Source organism: Mastigoproctus giganteus, chromosome 7 (genome assembly GCF_048544385.1).
Source record: "Mastigoproctus giganteus isolate SK-2022 chromosome 7, ASM4854438v1, whole genome shotgun sequence".
Taxonomy (NCBI): Eukaryota; Metazoa; Arthropoda; class Arachnida; order Uropygi; family Thelyphonidae; genus Mastigoproctus; species Mastigoproctus giganteus.
The window spans coordinates 112,656,103-112,678,123 of record NC_143581.1 but is presented as its reverse complement, the minus strand read 5'-3'; the positions used below and the strand labels follow the sequence as shown (position 1 = coordinate 112,678,123).

The 22,021-nt window shown below is 40.0% G+C and overlaps 1 protein-coding gene across 1 annotated transcript; it reads right to left on the bottom strand.

Moving 5' to 3' along the window:
• Positions 1-12,514: 12,514 nt before the first annotated feature.
• LOC150083154 (zinc finger MYM-type protein 1-like) lies at positions 12,515-13,309 on the bottom strand. The gene has a single exon (XM_090378409.1). The coding sequence runs from the start codon at positions 13,307-13,309 to the stop codon at positions 12,515-12,517; it is 795 nt and encodes a 264-aa protein (XP_090234535.1).
• Between the last annotated feature and the right edge of the window lie 8,712 nt (positions 13,310-22,021).

Here is a 22,021-nt window from a genome sequence, read left to right as displayed (position 1 = left end):
CCAGGGTTCCCCCTATACGACACTATAGCTTCTGAAGGCATTAGGCCAAGGCCGGAAACTGTGTGTGAGTTATGAAATGTACGTGTGTGTGTTTTGTTATGTTGGGTTTTGAATGCCGCGCCTGGTATTTCGCAGCATGCTACACCCGGTCCCCTGTTCCCTGACTCCTGTCCCAAGCCACTGGGAGGCAGTCTGGTTCCACAATCAGGTAGAGACTCTTATTGAGATTTCAAGTTCTCTTGAAATCTCAAAGATTGAATGAATGGAGAAAGGGAAATAAAAGGAGAAGTGTGGGAAAGGGAGGGGGGAAGGAAAGAGGACAGACAGTGGAGGTAGAAGAAAGAGACCCTGAAAAAAAAATGCAGCAGATTGACTAGATAGACAACAGTCCTCTTGCCACAACCTATACGCTATTTACATCACAATTTGGGCACGATCACCGCTCTGGAAATCACCCAAAATTTATCTTATATATACAGTAATCATGAAAAAAAAAAAAAAAAAACTCAAATTGTCTTATAACTAAAAGACAAACCAATCACTGGCACAATAAAACAGAGGCCAGACAAGAGCAAATCCAAATAAACATCCTTCCAACCAGATATGAACCACAGCGGAATGGCCAGCACTATACGGAGCTAAAACAGCAATTTCAACACCTTATACTTAAACATCAAAGTTAGTCGGTTTCAGGCATAGATTATTATTATTATTATTATTAGCCATATGGTGCAAGGAAGCCTGACGCTTATGCTGCACCAGGCAAAAAAAAAATTTCTGAATTTTGAGAGAGAGAGAGAGAGAAAAGTAGAAGGGAATCACCAAGAAAGAGAAGAATGGTGATATCCACCTCAGGACCCTGGGTGTGTCAAACCCATACTCACCAGATGTGAATCCCCGGGGATAGCAAGGTCTTTGCTGGACGAAAAACCCCAGAAATTGGGGTTTTTCGTCCAGCAAAACAGGCAAATCGAACAGAGAACACACGCAATTTACAGACATAACACATATACGGGTATATGCAAGAAATTACGGGTGGCCCTAATATAATATTAATACCTAACTGTTCACCCAGCAATCAGCAAAGCCTTACAAAAGGCTTACAGAACACCTAAAAGACACCTGGCAGAACCCATGAAATTTATCCACCAAAGGAATTATTATCAATAAGATCCTCCCAGATATCAGCAGGGTGTATCCACTCTCCCCGGCATGACCATCTCCCGGACTATATAGCCCATTTTTACTGACTGGGCATGGGTCCTTTAGAAGAAAGCTACACGAATTTGGTCTCACAGATAGCCCATTCTGTGCCTGTGGACAAGAAGCACCTGGGAGCACCTGCTTCATGAATGCGACCTCTTCGAGGACCTGAGTGTACAACTACACATTACTATCCACTCACTACTCAGGAATGAAGCGCACGTCATATCACAGGTGCAGGACAAACACAGGGTCTTCACCCACTTTGCCAAGCTCCTGTTTACAAGACGAAGAACCCTTTTACTTCCCTAAAGAAAATGACACACCATAATTTGAAAGTGTCTGCAATTCTGCCCAGACACGATAGGAGGGAGTATATGATGAGAGCCCTGTCGATCAATTCGGCCCTGGAAGGATTGTGCAAGGCTGAAGGGGTAGAATTTTTTTCAGCCTGGTCTGTACTTGTTAACAGGAGAGACTGCTTCTATAGGGATGGGATACACTTAAATAGAAAGGGTACAAGAATATTTGCTGATGCCATCGGGGCAGTGTTAGGTGGGTCAGAAAACTGCTAGATTGGGGGGGATACAAGGACTAATAGAATAACAGTAGCCACTGGCAGAGGTGAAAGTGATTCTTGCACTGCTTCTATTGGAATGAGCCGCAGCCTGGAAAATAAGATGCTGGATATTTCAGAGACTGCTGGGAATCATTGGGGTACAAATAAACACATAGGTTGTGTTAGGGTAGCTAAGATAAAGAACAGCTGCATGTATACTTGCGTGAACACCAGTGCTAGGAGTTTAGTAAATAAATTTGATGAATTTGAGGTATTGCTCAAAACATCAAAGGCAGATATTGTGCGGATTTCAGAGACGTGGTGTCACACAGATATAAGGGATGCAGAACTGCAATTTGGGGAGTACAACGTCTACAGAAAGGATAGACAGGATAGGAAGGGAGAAGGGGTTATGCTATTAGTTAAGAAATACATAAAATCCAAGGAAGTGAAGCCAGTCGACACTGCTGAACAGTGCAGTGTCGAGTCAGTTTGGTGTGACATAAGCATTGGGAGATCAAAATTGAGAGTAGGAGTGTGCTATAGGCCTAATGACTCTGATGAGTATAATAAGAAACTGTACGGGGAAATAGAGTGGCCAGTAAATCAGAGAGTCTTATAATAGGGGATTTTAATTTCCCAGATATTGACTGGAATTTGGGGGCTGGTCACTCACACACTAGCAAGGCTTTTGTGGATTTATTGGATGATTGTTTTCTACATCAGAATGTTCGGGAGGCAACTAGAGGGAGTAATACCCTTGATTTGATTATCAGTAGTGATTCTTCATGCATTAAGAATCTGCAGATAAATGACCCACTAGGTGGCAGTGATCACAGTATGCTGAAGTGGGATTTATTCAAAGAGGTAACTACTATTAGGGGTAAAGGGAAGGGTTATTGCTTTCGTAAAGGCGACTACGATGGACTGAGACAGTATTTAAATTCTATACTGTGGGACCAACTGATGATGTTACCAACAGCAAATTCAAAATGGGAAGCATTCAAAAAACTTATCTTGGAAGCTACTAGGCTTTCCATACCAACTAAGAAATATTGTTCAAGGTTTAGGCCTAAGTGGATGTCAGATGAACTAATGATACATATGGCAGAGAAGAAAAATGCATGGGATACATACAAATTAACACGTGACACAGAAGCCTATGATAGATACAAGTTGATCTGTAACCAAGTTACAAAGGAGGTTAGGCAGGCGAAGGCAGATTACGAGAAATCTTTGGCAAGGGATGCAAAGAAAAACAGCAAAGAGTTCTTTACTTATGTAAACTCTAGAAGGAAGGGGATGAATCAGATAGGTCCACTTGATATCGATGAGTCAACTGTTGATGATCCTGCTCAGGTAGCTAACGAATTGATGAATATTTTGCATCGACATTCACACATGAGGAGTTATTCAGCGAGGGGAATGCCAGATGTGTATTGAACTCTAGCAGTAAGCTAGAGAATCTTGTAATAACTGAGAGTAAAGTGGAGGAGAAATTGTTGAAGATAAATACAAGAACGGCACCTGGGGTGGATGGGATCTATCCAGTCATATTAAAGGAGGCAGCAAAGGAAGTAAGCATACCCTTAGCCATAATTATGAGAGCTTCCTTGGACTCAGGGGAAGTACCCATGGATTGGAGATGTGCAAATGTGACCCCAATTCACAAAGGAGGATCAAAGGGCGACACAAGTAATTATAGACCTGTAAGTTTAACTTCTGTTCCTGGAATATTAATGGAGGCACTGGTTAAAGAAGCACTGCAGGGTCATCTAGACAAGACTTCAGTTATAGCTCAGACACAGAATGGTTTTGTTAAGGGAAGGTGTTGCCTGACCAATTTGATTGGATACTATGATGAAGTCACAAAAGAACTGGATGCAGGGAATAACTTTGATATTTTATACTTGGATCTTAGAAAGGCTTTTGATACTGTTGCACATGGAACACTGCTGCACAAATTGGAGCAGTGTGGCATTGGAGGCAAATTGCTGCTATGGATAAAGGGGTGGTTGAGGGGGAGAAGACAGAGAGTGGTAATCAATGGACACTGCTCATCGTGGACTAATGTTATTAGTGGAGTCCCTCAGGGTTTAGTATTGGGTCCATTATTGTTTTCTGTATTTATAAATGATATCGATGATGGTATATCAAGCTTAATGTCCAAGTTTGCAGACGATACGAAGATTTGCAGGGTTGTCAAGGACACTACTGACACTATGCTACTGCAACAGGATCTGGAAAGGTTGAGCAGATGGGCTGAGAGGTGGCAAATGAAGTTTCAAATTGACAAATGTAAAGTACTACATATGGGAAACAGCAACCCCAGAGCAACGTATCAACTCTGTGGTACCACACTGACAGTGGTAGAGAATGAAAGGGACCCGGGGGTGGTTGTGCAGGCAGATATGAAGTTTTCTGAACAGTGCAGACGCGCTGCAAGAGTAGCTCATGGTGTATTGTCCATGATATATATAGGAATCTTTCTAGCAGGGATTATTCCCTTGTATAAGGCAATGGTCAGACCACACCTAGGGTACTCTATACAGGTCTGGAGGCCTCATTTCAAGAAGGATGTAGAGATGCTGGAACGAGTACAGAGAAGGGCAACGAGATTAGTGAATGGAACGAACAAAAGGGTGCTCTTACGAAGAAAGGCTTAAGTTTTGCAAATTACAGAGTCTGGAGACTAGGCACCGGCGAGGTGATCTGATAGACGTGTATAAAGCCTTGAATGGTTTGAGCATGCTCAATGCTGATGGGATTCTTCCTCTTGCTCAGAATAATCACCTGACAGAGAATAAATTCAAATTGAGAAAAGACAGATGTAGGATAGACGTGAGGAAATTTGCCTTTAGCCAGCGGGTGGTTGGTTTGTGGAATAGACTTCCATCCCTTGTCATGGAAGTTGATAGCCTAAATAAGTTTAAGGCTCAGCTGGACAGGTATTTCGAACGAACAGAGGGGTGAAGTGGAAGTGGTTATTTTTTATCTATTTATTATTATGTTTTTATTTTTTTTATTTTATTTATTTATTATTATTTTTTTTTTGGCTGATGCTGCATAAGCTTGCTTTCTTGCATCAAATGCCTCTATTAATGCTAATGCTAATGCTAATTGGAGTAGAGCCCATCTTTTGACCCAAATGCTGGACATGAATCTATCAAGCTAACATCTTGCGATGTATAGAAGGCCATTTGGTGCTCTCTAACCCACACTAACGAGATATCTTTTAACCCCCACGGGGAGGAGCTTGTTTCCCCTGCGTCTCCCATTTTCCCTCTATCCCCTTACTTCCTTTTCCTCCCCCTCAACTTTCAGTCTCCCTACCCTTCTTTCACTTCCCACTGCATTTGCCCCACACGTCCAAATTTAAATAACACCAAAATTCTTGCCCGACCTATTAGGCCTCAAGCTTGATATTTCCAGCGCATAACTCCATCTAGAGAAATTTCTAAAGTTATTGGCAGAATAGACCGCGTTCATCTTTTACTTCTTAGGTCCTAGCCACTGAAATCTCAGGAAAGTGGGTGGCAGGACCTGCCAGAGTAGTTTTGTCTTAATGGTACACCCAATCGCCCTACCCGTGGCTGGGTATGGTAAAGTTGGGTTCCACAAGGGGCCCGGCGGCTAACAGACTGGATGAACAATGGGCACAACACACTACATATCACATGATCCATCCACTTTTAAAATCTCTGGCTTTGAGAGGGTACTGTCACTCGATACATAGATCATACGCTGAGATGGGAGAAATCCAGACTCTCAACATACAGTAACTAAAACCCTCAAAATACTATAACTGAACATCATTCTAATTTTTGATATAAACAACGATTTAAGTAAAGAAGAAATTCTGGATGACATCTTTAATAAAAATCTTGAAAAAAGCGTTGATGTATGTGATGTGTGTGTTGTGTGTCAGGCCCTCTTTGTACTAGAGAGCAGCCAACACCTGGGCAGCTGCCGCCTAATGCCCGTCCCAAGCTCAATGAGCCAGATCTATTATTCACTGTCAGTGCTCAGCACATTAAAATCCCATACCAGCCAGATGTAGTGCAATACTAGAGGGTGCCAGCAATCCCGCTCCCAGGTTGCCCATACCTGGGAGGCGCCTCCATAGCCAGGTGGGAAGGAGCAGCAGTGCGTAACACACACTTCTTGATTAGATCGGGGTTCGATCCCGTCACCACCAAATACGGAGGATGCGGAAAGGTCAGGGAATGACCACCGCATATTCCCGGAGCAATATTGCCTTAGTAGCTAATGCTCCTAAAAACCAAATAACAAACCCATACCTGGGAGCCAGCAAAAAAAAATAAATAAATAAAATTAAATTTAATTAATTAAAAATAATAATAATAAATAAATAAAAATAAATAAATAAAATAAAAGTTGTTTAAAATTAAATTTAATTAATTTTAAAAAGTAAAGTAAAATTAATTTAAAAAAGTAAAGTAAAATTAATTTAAAAAAGTAAAGTAAAATTAATTTAAAAAATAATAATAACAAAAAACAAATAAAATAAATAATAATAATAACAAAAACAAAATGAAATAAATAAATAACAATAATTATTATAAAAATAATAATAATAAATGTTATTAAATAATGATAAAAAAAAAACTAAATAGTGGCAAAATCACTGGACAAAACTCATTACTTCTTGGAAAACAGTATAGCTAAGTTAAGACCATTAAATTAATTATAGTTAAACACCAAAATATTCTCAGCATATTTCAGACAAAAAAATAATAATAATAAATAAGTAAGAACCAACAACAAAACAAAACAAAAGGTGCTTTTGCACTAAACTCGTTTTGTCAGTTTAACTGTTGACAGTTTGTCTTCCCCTTCGAATACTTCCTGTTACTGCGAGCAGTAGCCACAATGAGACCACTGTCCTTTGCGGCCTAAATAGTCCGACCGCCATTTTCTGGAAGTCTTCACAATCTTCATTATCGTCAAATAATTGTTCACTCAAGCTATACTCATTCTGTCTTATCGCTGGTCCTATCAGTTGCTAACCACTGGAACTTGGCAATGGAAGTTTTCAATAACTATTAATAGTGTATTAATAACTATTAATTGTGGCGAGCAGTAGCCACAATGAGACCACTGTCCTTTGCAGCCTAAATAGTCCGACCGCCATTTTCTGGAAGTCTTCACAATCTTCATTATCGTCAAATAATTGTTCACTCAAGCTATACTCATTCTGTCTTATCGCTGGTTTCTATCAGTTGCTAACTACTGGAACTTGGCAATGGAAGTTTTCAATAACACAATACGCGTACAGTACTGTCGAACGAAAGTGACAAGGTAACAATCCTGCATTCACTGGAGGAAAAATCAATTCCAATGGATGCCAGCAAATCCCGTACCACTGGGGAGTCCAAACCAGTGGTACCAGCAGATAAATAAAAAAAAATAATAATAAAATAATATAATACAATAATAACAGAATGAAATAAAATAAAATGAGAATTTTTTTAAAATTTAAAATAAATAAAAAAATAATAAATAAAAATAAATAAAAAAAAATAATAAATAAAAATAAATAATAATAAAATAATTAGAAAATAAAAATGATAATGAGATTAATAAAATAAAAAATAAATAAAAATAATAGTTAAACAAGATAAAAAATAATAATTTAAAAAAGATAAAAATAATAATCGTAATAAAAAAGATAAAAAATAATAATCATAATAAAAAAATTAAAATTTAAATTTAAAAAAACCCGCCAAGAATAATGAATTCAGTAGCTTAGTGATGGGGTGGCAATCAGCAGTAGTCGAGTCGTTAGAGAAATCAGTAGGTAAAGTCTGGTATCCCTTGTTTCAGAATAAGATTTCAGGCAGACTTGGCCAGGGCGACACATGGCAGAACAGAAGACTCAGTGGAATTGATGGCAGAATCGTATGAAGAGAGGAAAAACATATACAGTCAATGATGGTGGGTGAAATCACAATTCAGTTATAAAGCAGATATCCTGATAATAGGGAAACAGACCACAGTCCTTATTGGGTGATTCTTGCCAAGAGAGAGAGGAGATTCCCAGCGGGGTCCATGATGTGGTCCCTGTATGTCGTGATCTTTCCTCGTCCAAGCTCAAACATCATGCCTGTGCGTATCACCTGCCGGTCAAGAGGCAAGGCCCTCGTGATCACAGCAGAGGATGGTGGAGGTGGTGTGGCAGGCCCGCATCGTGGTAAGAAGAACTGGTCGGTGAATACTATTGAGTTTCCTGCTATTTGTCGCTTTTGTCGCCTTGTTAAACCACACTGAGGCATATGTAGCTTCTGGAATCAAGACTGTTTTGTAGAGGAGGGCGAATGTGCACCTCATTAGGCCCCAGTCCCGGCGGACAACCCTTGCCAACATTGCTTCGTATTTTTTAATCTTTGTGTGGATGTAGTTCAGATGTGGTAGGAAAGATAGTTTACTGTCGAGAATGATTCCCAGGTCCTTTAGTTCCATGACCAGTTTTATGGTTTTGTTGTTAATTTTAATTTGTGCAAGCCTTGTGGGTGATAGGTATCCTTTGAGGAGAATGGATTGAGTCTTTATTGGAGAGATTTGCAAGTGCTGCTTTCTGATCCATTCCTGAAGTACGTATAGGACTCCATTTGCAGTTGTTTCCATTTGAGCCCTTGAGTCAGCTTCCAAGATCAGGATTAGGTCATCCGCAAAAGCCAGAGCCCGGACGCCCCCAAGAAATGGAGAACTATATATTGGAATTCATCCAAAACATAGTTCTAAAGGAGCGGTCCAAGCACAGAGCCCTGCGGGCATCCTCTGTAGATCTGTCTTTCAACTCTTGAGTAAAGTACTGGATCACCACTCTTCTCTCAGTGAGATAACTCTGCAGGCGGGTCATGGGAAGTTTGAGCGCCTTAGTCATGCAAGGATGCTCAGGCCCCACAAAATTGACTGAGACGAGGAGGAGGTATTTTCTTTGGCAATTTTCAGCTGTGGTAATGATTCTTTCAAGTGCGTCAGTGGTGGATCGGTCTCTCCTAAATCCAAATTGGTTCTGTGCAGAGTTGTAGTAGGTTTTTATCTTTTGACGTAGGAGTTGCTCAAAGAATTTTCTTAGTACAGAGAGAAGAGCAATTGGGTGGTATAGGTATAGGTATGTTGAGGGTCTGACGGCTGTGGGGCTTTCTCCCATCTCCGCGTATGTTCTATGTATCGAGTGACAGTACCCTGTCTATGCCAGAGGTTTAAAAATAATGTATGGGTTATGTGGTATGTAGTTTGTTGTGCCCATTGTTCATCCAGCCTGTTGGCCGCCGGGTCCCCAGTGGGACCCGGCGTTACCATACCTAGCGACGGGGACGCCGGCCGGGTGTACCAAGAGACTAATTATACTCTGGCAGGTCCTGCCACTTACTTTCCTGGGATTTCAGTGACTAGGACCTAAAATAAAGGTTGGAGCTATCGCTGTTGATTTAAGTAAAATTGCATTTAGAAAGCGTTGCGTGGGGTTTTACTCTGAAAGAACTATTTCTAGAGAGCCTAAACGGTCGGGAAAAATTTCACATGTGTGGTAGTCGCTGTACAAGAGAAAGTGATGGGAGGGAGGGTGAAGACGGGGGGATGAAATAGGAAGAAGAGGGGTCGGATAGGAAGGTGACCCCCCCATCTTCAGTGGGGCATGCCCATGCCCCACGACAGTGAAAATATGGGGAGGCGAGGAGAGGAGAAAAGCAAATACACCCTCCCCTCCTCCCCGAAAAAAAAAAAAAAACCGCACAAGGGAGCGAAGTTTTGGGTCGCCAGTAGGCCATCCAAATCATCCTAAAGTCTTGTCTTTCTGTGGTATGGTGAGTTTTTTTTTTTTTTTTTTTTACTTGTTTGACCTCCTGTATTCTTTCTAGTCGGGTTGCCTTTGGTGTATTTCTATCATTGTTTTCCTTCTAGAAAACAGATCCTGGGCATATTGACTGAGTGTCTTGTAGTCCTCTTGAGTGTCTAACAGTCTGGGTTCTTGTGTGTCTGGGATATATTGGATTGCCGTTATTAGGCGTAGTCGTAGGTTGTCGCACAAATCGCACTGAAACATTCAGTGTCTCCAGGACTCCGGGTTGCCACAGGGACAGTCCGCGTTATTTATGATGCCAAGTTGGTGAAGTTTAGCTTTAAACGGGCCGTGTCCTGTAAGGAGGAAGGTGGTATTTCGACCAGGGTGAAACCACGCTGGCGCCTTAGGGTACAGCTTGGTGACAGTAGGGAGGAATCTTCTGATCACTGCACCTTTTTCTGTGTTGCTCCATCTCCTCTGCCAAATCTGGACGAGGTGGTCGGTGATTCTTCTCTTCTCATAGTTGCGGTCATTAGTGATGTCAGAAGTGAGGTCATACATTGTAGCCGATGTGTTTTTGGCAAGATGGTAGAGCAAACCACAACGGGTAGCTTCGAAATTCAGGGGCAGAACTCTTACCAAGACTTGGAGGGCAGCCGTGCTAGTCGTTCTAGTTGCTCTCGACATGGTAAGGAGCAGAGGCGGACCGTTAACTTTGGGGGCCCTGGATTAACACTGTTTGGGGGGTCTACCCAATTAACCCAAATTTGGGTTAGTTGTGGCGACTCATTCGCCATTTTGTCGAAAATTGTTTTTTTACCCTTTTTTTAAATAGGAAAAGTTATAGGTAACAAACATTGAAGAAATTTTTTTATTTTTTTTGATGCACTTGGATATACAAACTTTTATGTACAGTTATAATTTTAAATAAATAAATGCACAAGGCATAATACTTTAAGAGTTTGGTATCTATATAATATCGGTGTTTAGATACACCATAGATAACTCTTAAGAAACTACAAAGTAGTTGTGGTAGGCATCATTTGCTTTTTCTCATATTGTGCTCTGCCTTCACGACGAGTTGCCATGATATTGCACTACTTCGAATAAGTAACCAAACTCGTTCGAATAAGATACCAAACTCTTAAAGTATTATGCCTTGTGCATTTATTTATTTAAAATATTCACATCTACACCTCTTGGCATCTCTCATATTGTGCGATTAACTTCACAACTGGGTCGTCATGTCTGCAATACCAGGGTACCTGCCCACCCACTGATTATCGGCCAATAGCCGTGAAACAGTGCTGTCTGGGTGGTGGTACTCAACCGAGAATAAGTAACAATAGTCTTCGCTATTAGTGAAGCGTTACTTATTCGAAGTAGTGCAATATCATGGCAACTCGTCGTGAAGGCAGAGCACAATATGAGAAAAAGCAAATGATGCCTACCACAACTACTTTGTAGTTTCTTAAGAGTTATCTATGGTGTATCTAAACACCGATATTATATAGATACAGTTATAATGAAAAAAGGTTTTGTATACATAACAAACATCAAACATAAATAAAAAATAAAATGTACAAAGTATTAGATATTATTTTTAGTAACAAACAAAAAAAACGAAACAACAAATTCTCAGGTCAAGAATAAAGACTAAGAAATAATACTTATTCTTAAAAATAAAATAAATAAAACATTCTAGGAGTTATATAATGTAAGTATTTTTAATACATTAAAGACATTTAAAGAGTAACTCTTCTGCATTTTTTCGCTGCAAATTCTTTTATTTGATCATCACATTAATTCTTTGGTTAAATCACAGTTTATGGAAAGAATTGATAAATAATTTAATCTTTCATTCGTCATTGTTTTCCTATATTTGTTTTCTGTACAGGACATCCTGGAGAAGGATCGCTCCACCTCACAGCTGGTGATTGGCAACGCCAGAAAAATTTTTAAGATTGTTTAGCAATTCGGAAAAACATCGACAAGTTTCTTTTCATAAATTAGCTTGAATATATCACCGCATGAGTCGTATGAGTATGAGTCTGGCTTAGTCTGTAAGTAGGATTTTAACTGAATGCATTCATTGACTAAATGTTCGTCTATGTCATCCGAATAATAATCAACAACATTATGTGCACTTTCCCAGTCAATATTTTCGATATTAATGTCTTGCAAATCCATTAAAAATTTGAATCTTTTGCTAAATTCCCCATAGACATGGCCTCTTCTGTATAAATCCATAATCAACTTAACTAATGCAACGTTTAGCGTATCCCGTTTAAATTTTTCTGCTCCATTTAGCGAAACTTTCTCTGTAGATTTATCCGAAAATTTTGAAGTAATACGTCTCTTTTTTAAATCACTGTATTCTTTTTCCACACTAGTACTTAATTTTTTGGCTGTCTCCTCGTATTCGTTTAGTTTCTGATCTGATTGTTCTCGTATGCTGCTCACGAACGCTTCTAATGGCGTAATTAATATCTCACCTTCACATATGTCTAAGTCTGGGATCTGCACTTTTTTGTTAGCTAAATTGAATCTCTCTAAAATTTCTTCCCAAAAAAACAGTTAAAATCGCAGTTTCAAGTTTCGCCAAATTATTATATAAATTCTGTGCCTCTCTTCGAAAATCAAGTTTCTCATCCATATTGTCACTAAACGTTTTTAATATGTTCATGATATCACCGTAACTATTTTTTAAAGCTCTAACAGCATCATAGTGACAAGACCATCTAGTCTGGCTTAAACTTTTTATCGAAAATTTTAGTTTTGTTTCACGATTTAGAAGCTCCCACCTATGGGTAGTTGCAGAAAAGAAAATATATATTTGTTGCACTACTCCAAAAAAGTTCACAATTTGAATTGCAACTTTAACCGCTTCCCCACCAACTAGATTTAGGGAATGCGCAGCACACGGCACATAATCAGCACATTTATTTTTTTTGTTTGAGATGTGCTTGCACACCATTGTATCGGCCGGACATATTTGCAACGTTGTCAAAAGACTGTCCTCTACAATTATCCAGTGGCAGTCCATTTTTTTCTAGAAATTCTTGTAAGGAATTGAATAAAGATAAGCCACTGTGACTACTAATTTTGATGAAAGATACACATCTTTCATACACTTTTCCCTCAAAACAATATCGTACTATAACAGCTAGTTGGTCATTGTGGGACAAATCTGGTGTCGAGTCCACCACAATTGAGTAGTATTTTGCATTGTCGCCATTTATTTCAGCTATAATTCTTATTATTACTTGTTTTCCCATAATCTCTATTATTTGTTCATAAACTGTTTTTAATAAGTACGAAGTAAAAGGTTTTGGTCGCAGTTCTCGTTGTTGGATATGTTTGCGCATGAATGGATCGAACTCTGCTAGTAATTCCAGAGCCCCCATAAAATTACCATTGTGCGGAGAACCAAATATTTCCTCGTGACCTCTGAATGCTAAGCCCCTTACACTTAAATATTTCACCACTGCAATAACACGTTTTAGGACATTTTGGTAGTATTCCGTATCTTTTCTTAGTTGCTCCTGCAACTGCTTATCAATAACAGACTTATTTTCTTTACGTGTTAACCATACTAACAATGATTTCTTATGTTCATTAGAATTTTCGTGACTTTCTAAACAAGGTCCTATATGTTTCCAGTCAGAGAATCCGGTTGTGTATTGAGAAAGGACTTTAGAGAAAGGTTTGCAGACCAGACAAAACACACTTTCCATACAGGTAGAATAGCACACCCAAGATCTTTCCAATAATTGACCATTTTTAATTTTTTTCGTAAAGTACTTATTTGAAAATTATCTGTTTTGTTCTTTATAATTCCTTATTGAAACTGGATATATATTTTTTGCATCTTTATTTTGGAAATAAGTCATTTCATGAGAGACAGTGATTAATAAAATTATCATTTAATGTAGGCCACAAACCTACGTCAACATATTTAGCAAGCAACTCTGCATTTTCTAAAGCCTGTTCTGCCTCTTTATCACTATCTTCTTGCAAAACAGCGACAGAGACTTCAGAGAACTGGTCGTCGTCTAGGTCTTGTATATTTTTGTCTGGTACTGAATGTCCGTCAACGTCAACATTGTTTTTAGAGGGTCTCGGTTGTGATTCTAGTTTTAGTAATTCTTCGTTATTGTTATATACATTTTGTTGTTTTTTTTCTGTTTCTCTTCGGTTAAGTTATTCTCTCTTTCGCTTATTACTGCACCTATATCGTTTAGATTCTCATTTTTATTTTCCAATACAAAAAATTTTAAAGTTTTGGCACATTTACTTCTTTCTTTTTCTCTATTTAATTGTATTTTTCGTTTTTCAGCTCCGCTTTTATATTTTCTACCAGACATTTTTTTAGGTATTTATTTAATCTGAAAAGAAATTAAAAAAACCTAATAAAAACAATCCACCATATTAGGTTAGTTGTTGGGCTGGGGGCGGTTACTTTTTATGTTATTTTTTATTATATTATTATTATTATTTACTTAAAATTTTCTTATTAACTATCTAAAAATTTGCAATTCGCTGAACACCCTATTGACCTCTTTATCATCCCCACCTACGCAAATCTGACTACAATTTTCAGAAAATTCCAATTTCTAGGGTGTGTAAAGCGGTTGTTAGCAGAAAATTAAATTGACACATTTTGTTTACAAAATTTAACAAACTGTTACTGAGCATACAACATTTACATAAAAGAAACAAATAATTACATACAAGCTTCCTAATTTCATATACAGGGTGATTCACTACCAGTGCGACAAACTTGCAGGAGGTGTAGGGGGTACAAAGACGAATCGGAATCACATAGCATTGCAGGGTCCGAAATGCCTTCGTCATGCGGTAGAGGACGTTGAACGGGAGGTCGCGTGAACAGCGATCCCGCTGGAAGTCAGCATTTGCGAACTGGTTCTCGAGGCAGTAGGATGGACGAGTATTCAAACGTTGAACTGGCCGACATGCACCTCGCGTATGGAGCTGCGGACTGTAACGGGCGCGCCGCTCTGCGCTTGTACCAGGAACGTTTCCCGCACAGGCATGCTCCTCATCATATGATTTTTCGCACGTGTGCACGTGAGACTGGTTGTTTCACGAGAGGTACCATGAATCGAGAGCGAACCACGAGGACGCCAGACAATGAGGAAAATGTCCTACGTCTTGCAGAAGGCAATCCGAGAACGAGTACTCGAGCGATAGGCCAACGATTGGGTATTTCCCAATCCACTGTATGGAGGATACTGTCAACAAACCAAATCAGTTCATACCATCTGCAATGCGTCCAATCATTGGAGCCTGTGGATTATCCACTCCGGAGGACTTTTGCTACTTGGTTTCTTCAACAGAGTGCGGCAGACAGGGCATTTGCTCCGACCGTATTGTTCACAGATGAGGCAAGTTTCACAAGAGAGGGAACCGTCAATCAACATAACGCCCATTTGTGGGCTATGGAGAACCCCCATGGTATGCTAACACGTGCAACTCAACTCCGTTTCTCTGTCAATGTTTGGGCCGGCATTGTTGGAGACCACCTCATTGGACCGTACCTTCTTCCCCCTCGTCTGGACGGTAGGGTATACTTGAACTTTCTACAAGTCCTGCCCGAACTTATTGAAGAAGCACATGTTCCTCAGTCGTTGCGCCGCTCAATGTGGTTCCAGTATGATGGGGCTCCCCCACATTACACCAATGACGTCCGCCAACAGCTAACCTTTACATTTGGACAGCATTGGATAGGTCGTGGTGGTCCGGTTCATTGGCCTGCTAGATTACCGGACCTATCATGCCTGGACTTCTTCTGCTGGAGTCAAATGAAGACATTGGTGTACGAGACCCCCATTGATTCAGTTGAAGACCTCGTCGCTCGCATCTCTGTAACTGCCGGGGAGATTAGAGACACGCCAGGAATCTTCCAGAACGTTAGGGATTCCATGCGGCGGCGCTATGAAGCCTGTTTGACTGCTTCTGGTCGAACTTTCGAACACCTTCTGTAGCATGGCTTTTTGCCAATGTAAAACTTGTCATTAAAATGATTTCTGTTACACTAACGAGTTGCTGTTTCTGTTCTTTTTCTTTGTTCACGAGACTTCCCGCATGACGAAGGCATTTCGGACCCTGCAATGCTATGTGATTCCGATTCGTCTTTGTGCCCCCTACACATTCTGAAAGTTGGTTGCACTGGTAGTGAATCACCCTGTACATATGTAAACCATGCTACAATACACTACACTCTCTCTCTCTCTCTCTCTCTCTCTCTCTCTCTCTCTCTCTCTCTCTCTTCTCAGTTATTCTCAATATGAGAATTATTAACATAAGCTGTATTTTACAGAAAATTGACTCCACAATGTTTACTCAATCTTTCTCTTACCTTACCAATTTTTTTTTTCTTTCTTTCTCTTACATCAATAATATTTACTTTAGCTCTTATTACTCCTTTAGAATCTTTGTTTTAGCCTCTCACACATAAAACGTATTACGTCTGGTACTCTCTTATCTCAATAACATTCCTTATAGGTCACCCATTCTGCCTTAATTAATATCCTAGCCACCCTAGTTATCACCTTACTCATCCCTCTTTACTCATGAGGTTTATCTATTAATAAAATTTATTTCTCTTTGCACCTCATCTGATATGTTACCTTGTGTTAGCTTGCTATAACTCTCACCGTTTGACATTTGAAGTTATGTATAGTACAGTATAGTTGAATATTAAATAGTCTTTCGTTCGGTGAAGTGTACTGTTCAGGTGTTTCGTTTCTTCACTGGTAAGTATCGGCAAAGTTTACTAAATACTAAATAAATATAAGTTAAATCACTTTCCGGAAATCTTTTGTCGGCACGTAAATTCAATCGTTTTTTGCATTTCCTCGAAATGAGCCGTAATAAAAATAACTGAACACCGTTTATTTGAAGTAAGCGGTAGGCACTAGTAAGCAGCGTAAGCTATAAGCTTAACTACTTGACAATGACAATGTAAGATGTAAAATCTTACATATTTAAAATAAAAATAATTGTTTTGCTAGAAGTAATGTTAAAGTTTGAAGAATGCTAGATTTAGTGATGGAATAGTTTACCGTGAGAGAATTGAAAATAGTAGCAAAGTGGTAAACAAGTAATTCAAATAATATGAGAGAGCAAACAGTCGGAAAACTGCTAGTTGGGGGGGATACAAGGACTAATAGATTAACAGTAGCCACTGGCAGAGGTGGAAGTGATTTTTGCACTGCTTCTATTGAAGTGAGCAGAAGCCTGGAAAACAAGATGCAGGATATTTTAGAGACTGCTGGTAGTCATTGCGGTACAAGTAAACACATGGGTTATGTTAGGGTAGCTAAGAATAGAAACAGGTGCATGTACACCTGCGTGTACACCAATGCTAGGAGTTTGGTAAATAAATTTGATGAATTTGAGGTATTGCTCAAAACATCAAAGGCAGATATTGTTGGGATATCAGAGACGTGGTGTCACACAGATATAAGTAATGCGGAACTGGAATTTGGGGAATACAATGTGTATAGAAAGGATAGACAGGACAGGAGGGGAGGAGGGGTTATGCTATTAATTAAGAAACACATAAAGTCCAAGGAAGTGAAGCCAGTCGACATCGATGGACAGGGCAGTGTCGAGTCAGTTTGGTGTGACATAAGCATAGGGAAATCAAAATTGAGAGTAGGAGTGTGCTATAGGCCTAATGACTCTGATGAGTATAATAAGATATTGTACAGGGAAATAGAGTGGACCAGTAAATCAGAGAGTCTTATAATGGGGGATTTAAATTTCCCAGATATTGACTGGAATTTGTGGGTTGGTCACTCGCACACTAGCAAGGCTTTTGTGGATTTATTGGATGATTGTTTTCTACATCAGCATGCTCGTGAGGCAACAAGAGGGAGCAATACTCTTGATCTGATTATCAGTAGTGATTCTTCATGCATTAAGAATCTGCAGATAAATGAACCACTAGGTGGCAGTGATCACAGTGTGTTGAAGTGGGATTTACTCAAGGAGGTAACTACCATCAGAGGTAAAGGGAAGGGTTTTTGTTTTCGTAAAGGCGACTATGATGGTCTGAGACAGTATTTAAATTCTATACAGTGGGACCAACTGATGATGTTACCAACAGCAAACTCAAAATGGGAAGCATTCAAGGAACTAATCTTGGAGGCTACCAGGCTTTACATACCAACTAAGAAATATTGTTCAAGGTTTAGGCCTAAATGGTTGTCAGATGAATTAATGAGACATGTGGCAGAGAAGAAAAATGCATGGGATACATACAAATTAATGGGTGACATGGAAGCTTATGATAGATATAAGTTGGTCTGTAACCAAGTCACAAAGGAGATTAGGCAGGCAAAGGCAGACTACGAAAAATCCTTGGCAAAGGATGCAAAGAAAAACAGCAAAGAGTTCTTTACATATTTGAACTCGAGAAGGAAAGGGATGAATCAGATTGGTCCACTGGATATTGATGGTTCAACAGTTGAGGATCCCGCTCAGGTGGCTAACAATCTAAACGAGTATTTTGCATCTACATTCACGCATGAGGAGTTATTCAGGAAGGAGAATGATCTAGGTAAAGTAAACATTGGCAGTGAGCTGGATGATTTTGTAATAACTGAGAGGAAAGTGGAGGAGAGATTGTTGAGGATAAACATAAAAAAGGCACCTGGGATGGATGGGATCTATCCAGTTATATTAAAGGAGGCAGCAAAGGAAGTATGCAAACCCGTAGCCATAATTATGAGAGCTTCTTTGGACTCAGGGGAGGTACCCATAGACTGGAGATGTGCAAATGTAACCCCAATTCACAAAGGAGGATCAAAGGCTGACACAAGTAATTATAGACCTGTTAGTTTAACTTCTGTTCCAGGTAAATTAATGGAGGCACTGGTTAAAGAAGCACTGCAGGATCATCTAGACAAGAATTCAGTTATAGCTCAGACGCAGCATGGTTTTGTTAAGGGCAGGTCTTGCCTGACCAATTTGATTGGATACTATGATGTAGTCACAAAAGAACTGGATGCAGGGAATAACTTTGATATTATATATTTGGATCTTAGAAAGGCTTTTGATACTGTTGCACATGGAAGACTGCTGCACAAATTGGAGCAGTGTGGCATTGGAGGCAAATTGCTGCTATGGATAAGGGGATGGTTGAGTGGCAGAAGACAGAGAGTGGTAATCAATGGACACTGCTCAACGTGGACTAATGTTATTAGTGGAGTTCCTCAAAGTTCAGTGTTGGGTCCGTTGTTGTTTTCGGTGTTTATGAATGATATTGATGATGGGATATCAAGTTTAATGTCCAAGTTTGCAGATGATACAAAGGTTGGCAGGGTCCTTAAGGACACTACTGACGCTATGCTGCTGCAACAGGATCTGGAAAGGTTGAATAGATGGGCTGAGAGGTGGCAAATGAAGTTTAACATTGACAAATGTAAAGTACTACATATGGGAAACAGTAACCCCAGAGCAACGTATCAACTCTGCGGTACTACACTGACAGTGGTGGAGAATGAAAAGGACCTGGGGGTAATTGTGCAGGCAGATATGAAGTTCTCTGAGCAGTGCAGACGAGATGCAAGAGTAGCTCATGGTGTCTTGTCAATGATATACAGGAATTTTTCTAGCAGGGATAAGGAGGTGATTATTTCCTTGTATAAGGCAATGGTTAGGCCACATCTTGAGTATTGTATACAGGTCTGGAGGCCTCATTTCAAGAAGGATGTAGAACTGCTGGAACGGGTACAGAGAAGGGCAACACGATTAGTGAATGGAACAAAGGGTTGCTCTTACGAAGAAAGGCTTAAGTTTTGCAAATTACAGAGTCTGGAGACTAGGCACCGGCGAGGTGATCTGATAGAGGTGTATAAGGCTTTGAATGGTTTGAGCATGCTCAATGCCAATGGGATTCTTCATCTTGCTCAGAATAATCACCTCAGAGGGCATAAATTCAAATTGAGGAAGGACGGATGTCGGATAGATGTGCGGAAATTTGCCTTTGGCCAGCGGGTGGTTGGTTGGTGGAACCGACTTCCATCACTTGTTGTAGAAGTTGATAGCCTAAACAAATTTAAAGCTCAACTGGACAGGTATTTCGAACGAACAGAGGGGTGAAATGGGAGTGGGGTTTTTTTTTTTTTTTGGCTGATGCTGAATAATCTTGCTTTCTTGCATCATATGCCTCTACTAATGCTAATGCTAAGTAAAGGGGTGCCAATTGAGAACGGGCGTGAAGGGGTTGCTTAAAGAAGAACAATGAGACGTGAAGCGGAATTATGCGAGGCACAATAGGATCAAAGGAGGTGCGAGGCACCTCCTTTGATCTATGACACCATTGGAGCCAAAACAAGAAATGAGTGGACGTCCAGTGTTCGTGTCAAATTAAAAACGGCGTCAGGCTGGCTGATTTTTGGGTGTTGGGATACATTTAGAGAGAAAGGTGTGAAACGAAAATGAGTGTGTTTGGAGGTTGCTGGTGGACATGAAAGGGTCATACTGCCTGTGAAAAAAAAATAAGAAAGTTCGAGAAAAGGGTTGGTTTGCACGCTAGGAAGACAGCTTGGGACAATTGTGTTGACAAATGGAAAGGAACGTAAATTTAAACAGAGGGGAAGGATTGGTTGGGGGAGACGTGCCAAACTTGAGGGGAAGAGTGAAGTTCGGGGAAAGAAAAATACAAGAAGGTGCATCATGTCAAGTGCCCCAGAAGTGAAAGTAAGCCTGTCAGGCCTAATTTAATGACATAGGTTAACCTATCCGTACAGTACTACCCTTATAAATATAATTTCTTTACTAATTCCTTTACATTATTACTTTGATTTTGCTACACTTGAACCACCCTTACATTTTTTCGTAATCATTAACAAGAGGAATATTCCTTTCTTTTAGAAGGACTATCACTAAATGGCTTACAGAGCTAGGTTATGAGTCCTTGAGTTCAGAATTCAATAAAGAAACAAGGAACACACTTACTTTCCGACTTCGCCGCTACTTCCAGTGTCCTCGCGTTCAGGGTTACCACGCGGCTGACAGGCTTACTTCAGTTTCTTGGCTCTCCGGTTTTCCTTCGAGGCAGACAGGCTTACTTCAGATCCTTTGGACACTCCAGTTTTCCTTCGAGACTGCTGGAGGCACTCTGGTTTTCTTTCGAGCCTGACAGGCTTACTTTCACTTCTGGGGCACTCTTGACATGATGCACCTTCTTGTGTTAGCTCTCATAATTATGGCTAAGGGTTTGCTTACTTCCTTTGCTGCCTCCTTTAATACAACTGGATAGATCCCATCCACCCCCAGGTGCCTTTCTTGTGTTTATCTTCAACAATTTCTCCTCCACTTTACTCTCAGTTATTACAAGATTCTCTAGTTTACTGCCAGAGTTGAATACACCTCTGGCATTCCCTTCGCTGAATAACTCCTCATGTGTGAATGTTGATGCAAAATATTCATTTAGTTTGTTAGCTACCTGAGCAGGATCATCAACAGTTGAACCATCGATATCAAGTGGACCAATCTGATTCATCCCCTTCCTTCTAGAGTTTACATAAGTAAAGAACTCTTTGCTGTTTTTCTTTGCATCCCTTGCCAAAGATTTCTCGTAATCCGCCTTCACCTGCCTAACCTCCTTTGTAACTTGATTACATCTCAACTTGTATCTATCATAGGCTTCTGTGTCACGTGTTAATTTGTATGTATCCCATGCATTTTTCTTCTCTGCCATACGTCTCATTAGTTCATCTGACATCCATTTAGGCCTACACCTTGAACAATATTTCTTAGTTGGTATGTAAAGCCTAGTAGCTGCCAAGATAAGTTCTTTGAATGCTTACCATTTTGAATTTGCTGTTGGTAACATCATCAGTTGGTCCCACTGTATAGAATTTAAATACTGTCTCAGTCCATCGTAGTCGCCTTTACGAAAGCAACAACCCTTCACTTTACCCCTAATGGTAGTTACCTCTTTGAGTAAATCCCACTTTAGCACACTGTGATCACTGCCACCTAGTGGTTCATTTATCTGCAGATTCTTAATGCATGAAAAATCACTACTGATAATCAAATGAAGAGTATTACTCTTTCTAGCTGCCTCCCGAACATGCTGATGTAGAAAACAATCATCCAATAAATCCACAAAAGCGTTGCTAGTGTTCGTGAGTGACCAGTCCCCAAATTCCAGTCAATAATGTTCTTCTTCTTCACTCTGACAAGAAACTCCTGTATGGACCTATATCCAGAGAATACTGGGATGTGCGATCGGTTGGCTGGTGTAATGACGCGTTTCTATCGTTCTCCTCGATATACCTATTTTTAGTGTGTTTTCAAGCCGCCCCCCCCCCCAACATTATGGCTGACATTGGAAAACTCTTTCTCGGCTGTGAAACTCAGAATTTTCCATTATTGTCAACCCTTACCTTGGTGTGAGTTGACACACA